The sequence below is a fragment of the Macaca fascicularis genome, chromosome 16 (genome assembly GCF_037993035.2).
Source record: "Macaca fascicularis isolate 582-1 chromosome 16, T2T-MFA8v1.1".
Classification (NCBI taxonomy): Eukaryota; Metazoa; Chordata; class Mammalia; order Primates; family Cercopithecidae; genus Macaca; species Macaca fascicularis.
The window spans coordinates 84,536,665-84,541,081 of record NC_088390.1 but is presented as its reverse complement, the minus strand read 5'-3'; the positions used below and the strand labels follow the sequence as shown (position 1 = coordinate 84,541,081).

At 58.3% G+C, this 4,417-nt stretch overlaps 1 protein-coding gene across 1 annotated transcript; it reads left to right on the top strand.

Moving 5' to 3' along the window:
- The first annotated feature begins 261 nt into the window (after positions 1 to 261).
- Positions 262 to 4,078, top strand: LOC135967783 (uncharacterized). Its single transcript, XM_065532083.2, has 2 exons — positions 262 to 1,064; positions 1,221 to 4,078. The coding sequence occupies exons 1-2, from the start codon at positions 579 to 581 to the stop codon at positions 1,512 to 1,514; spliced, it is 780 nt and encodes a 259-aa protein (XP_065388155.1). The 5' UTR covers positions 262 to 578; the 3' UTR covers positions 1,515 to 4,078.
- Positions 4,079 to 4,417: the final 339 nt, after the last annotated feature.

The window sequence follows — 4,417 nt, the reverse complement described above, 5'->3', positions numbered from 1 at the left end:
TGGGCTTGTCCCTTGGGGCTCTGTGCCTGTGACTGGAGCCTGTGCCTGAGCACGGTGCCCAGGGCCTGTTCCCGCTGCCCTGGGGCCACCTCCAGGCGCCGTCCTGGGTCGTGGGAACCTCAGCTGGAGTGGGGGCGCCCTCTGCTGGTCAAGCCCCAGATGGCAGGAACTGGACTGTGCCAGGGCTTGATCCGCTCACTGCCTTTGACCAGCCTGAACCTGCGCCCAGAAGGGGCTTACACCGCACAAGTGAGCCGAGCAGGCAAGGATCGTGACCAGAGTGATGCATCAACCATCACTGGAGCAGGAGGCAAATTTAGAGAGGGACTTGGAGGGGAGACATACCAGTTGCAAATGAGCTGTGGGGACAGTTGCCTCCCAGGCATAGGCAGCCAGCACCTGGGCTTGGAGGCACACAGGGCTTGGTGAGGCAGGGCTGGCCCCCTGCGTCTGGCTGCCAGCAGTTGGCTGGAGCACGGTGACCCTGGGTCTGATTGGGCTGAGTTTGAGGAGCCCGTGGGATACCGAAAACCCTAGGCTGTGGGGGGTGGGCACAGGGATTCGGGGACCAACCCATCATGACCCCAGTGCTCCAGGCCTGCAGGGACCAGCCCGTCACGGCCCCAGTGCTCCAGGCCTGCAGGGACCAGCCCGTCACGGCCCCAGTGCTCCAGGCCTGCAGGGACCAGCCCGTCACGGCCCCAGTGCTCCAGGCCTGCGGGGACCAGCCCGTCACGGCCCCAGTGCTCCAGGTCTGCGGGGACCAGCCCCTCACGGCCCCAGTGCTCCAGGTCTGCGGGGACCAGCCCCTCACGGCGCCAGTGCTCCAGGTCTGCGGGGACCAGCCCCTCACGGCCCCAGTGCTCCAGGTCTGCGGGGACCAGCCCCTCACGGCCCCAGTGCTCCAGGTCCGCGGGGACCAGGCCGTCACAGCCCCAGTGCTCCAGCTCTGCGGGGACCAGGCCGTCACGGCCCCAGTGCTCCAGGCCTGCAGGGACCAGGCCGTCACGGCCCCAGTGCTCCAGGCCTGCGGGGACCAGGCCGTCACGGCCCCAGTGCTCCAGGTCTGCGGGGACCAGCCCGTCACGGCCCCAGTGCTCCAGGCCCGCGGGGACCAGGCCGTCACGGCCCCAGTGCTCCAGGCCCGTGGGGACCAGGCCGTCACGACCTCAGTGCTCCAGGCCTGTGGGGACCAGCCCGTCACGACCCCAGTGCTCCAGGTCTGCGGGGACCAGCCCGTCATGGCCCAGGGTTCATGTCTGAGGAGCTGCGCTTCGGATTGGGGGAATGAGCCCGGGTGGGGAAACAGTCGGAGAGTGATGGGCCCAGAAAAGGGTCAGACCCAGGTGGAGATGCCACTGGCTGTTAGCAGACCCCGCACTGGGTCTAGCCCACCCGGTTCCATGGGGATGTCCTGTGCTCTGCAGACATCTGGGTGCTGCCACCAGGGCCCCACAGAGTTGGCCGTCTGGGTGGATCTGAGCCAAGTGGTGCTTCTGGGCCTCAGCAAGTAGCTGGTGCTGATTCTGGGCGGCCGCCGGTGGCAGCGTCTTCAGGCGTGAGCGCTGCTGGGTGAAGCTGCGTGGGCAGTCCAGAAAGTGACTGATGGTCCAGAGTGACTGACCTAGGGTTTCCGGCCCCCATCGGTGCAGATGCCGTCCTCCAAACCATCACGGTCCCTCTCTGGCTGGGGACGTATGCCTGCCACTGCTGGCTTGACAACATGATCATTGGTTGTGACCTGTTGAGCCCATCTTGCCAGCCTCACAAAGCACAGTACCAGCTGCTTATGGCAGGGAAGTGGAAGAACTTGTCCCAGATATTTCTGGAGAATTACCGTGTGTGCTAGTCAGTCGTTTGTGTCAACCAGGCCAGGCTGTGGGGCCCAGTGATCTCATCAACAGGAACCGAGGTGTTGCTGCGATCGTGTGCTGCTGGAATGTGGTGAACAACTACAGTTAATTACACCTAAAGATCATTCTTGAGAATGTGGGTGGGCCTCATCCCATCAGCTGAAAGCTTCAAGAGCAGAAACCCAGGTTTCCCACAGAGGGAATTCTGCCTTGAGACGGCGGCGTCCACTCCCACTGGATGTCCAGCCTGAGGCCCTACGGCTGGGTGAGCCTGTCTCTCTCTCCTGTTGGTTCTGTCTGCGGACCCACCTTGTGGCCCCACCTTGTGGCCACAGACCCTCCAGCGAGGACTTCCTGTGTTTCTTCGGAGCAGCCCTTGTGTGCTGGAGGCCTGGGCTTCCGTGTGTCCTTGGGTGCCCTGGGGTGTGTTCCGTGACCTCCCAGCTCCTCGCCTCATGGGCTGCTGTATCAAGTGACACAGTTCGTGTGCTGTGTACCGTGCCTGGCACCCGTTTGAGGTGTTTGCCTGACGAGAACAGCCTAAGACCTGGAAACTGCAAACTGCTGTTTGAGTGGACGGGAAGTTGGTGCTATTTCAGGCTGAATGACAAGACTCCGCGATGCCACTGCTTCTCAGCCTTGGCTGCACAACAGAACCCACCGAAGAGGTTTTAAAAACGTTGGTACTTGCTGGAGGTGGTGGCGTGTGTCTGTAATTGCAGCTGCTCCAGAGGCTGAGGTGGAGGATTGCTTGAGCCCAAGAGTTTCGGTTTATTTGCTTTTTGAGAGAGTCTTGCTCTGTTGCCCAGGCTGGAGTGCAGTTCTACGATCTTGGCTCACTGCCTCAGCCTCCCAAGTAGCTGGGATTACAGACGCATGCCACCATATGGGGCTGATCTTTGTATTTTTTAGGAGGGATGGGGTTTTACCGTGATGGTCAGGCTGGTCTCGATCTCCTGACCTCAAGTGATCTGCCTGCCTCAGCCTCCCGAAGTACTGGGATTACAGTGTGAACCACTACACCTGCTGAGCCCAGGTGTTTTGAATCCAGCATGGACAACAGCAAGACCCTGTCTCAACACAAACAAAAAAACACTGGTGCCTGAGGCCCACCCCCAGAGATTCTGTTTTTGAGTTGATTTGGATGTGAATTATCTTTAAAATTTTGGATGTGATTTTTTTTTTTTTTTTCCGGGGGGGACAGAGTTTCACTCTTGTTGCCCAGGCTGGAGTGCAATGGGACAATCTTGGCTCACCGCAACCTCTGCCTACTGGGTTCAAGCGATTCTCCTGTCTCAGCTTCCTGAGTAGCTGGGATTACAGGCACGTGCCACCATGCCCGGCTTTTTTTTTTTTTTTTTTTTTGAGACAGTGTTGCTCTGTCGCCCAGGCTGGAGTGCAGTGGTACGATATTGGCTCACTGCAAGCTCCGCCTCTCGGGTTCACGCCATTCTCCTGCCTCAGCCTCCCGAGTAGCTAGGACTACAGGCGCCCGCCACCACACCTGGCTAATTTTTTGTATTTTTAGTAGAGTCGGGGTTTCACTTGTTACCAGGATGGTCTCAATCTCCTGACCTCGTGATCTGCCCGCCTTGGCCTCCCAAAGTGCTGGGATTACAGGTGTGAGCCACCGCGCCTGGCATGATGTGAATTATCTTAAAAACTTTCAGATAATTCTAATATGGGCCAAGGCTGAGAACCCCTATCCAAGTACCAGGTTGTCACAAATGCCCGTGGGCTTGGGGGGCTTCGGAAATGTGCTTCTGCTTTTTTGAGATGGGCGCTCACTCTGTTGCCCATCCTGGAGTACAGTGGCATGATCACAGCTCACTGCAGCCTCAACCTCCTGGGCTCAGATGATCCTCCCGCCTCAGCCTCCCGAGTGTCTGCGTCTGGTTTTCATGACGACCTGGGGGCCAGGCATACTACACTTGCTGCTGTTCGGGGGCCAGTCCTGCACTAGAAGCCCATCAGCCACAACTCCGCTGAACACTGATGTGCAGAGCTAAGCAGCTTTGTTTCCATCTGGATCCTGCGTAGGTTTTCTTGGTCCATCCGTAGACACCGCACTCCTGCAGAGGATCTTCTTGGGATGCCCCACTGTCTCCGTTTTCCCTCTTCACTGAACACACTCAGTCGAGGCACACCATAACGCCTCTGCGTCTGCTGGCTTCTCCCCCATTGGAACAGCCTTCTTGGCATGCCACACTGCTAGCCGCTGGGCACCCTGCTTTCTGCCTTTAGCGTTCTGCCGTGATGTTGCCAAAATAGTTAAAAAAAAAAAAAAAAAAAAAAAGGCTGGGCACAGTGGCTCATGCCTGTATTCCCAGCAGTTCGAGACCAGCCTGGGCAACACGGTGAAACCCCATCTCTACAAAAATAAAAAATGAAATGAGCTGAGTGTAGGTGGTGCATGCATGCTTGTGGTCCCAGCTACTTGGGAGGCTGAGGTGGGAAGATTGCTTGAGGTCAAGGTTGCAGTGAGCTGAGATTACATCACTGCACTCCAGCCTGGGAGACAGAGACCCTGTATTAAACAAATACACAAACCACAAAGGGCAGGT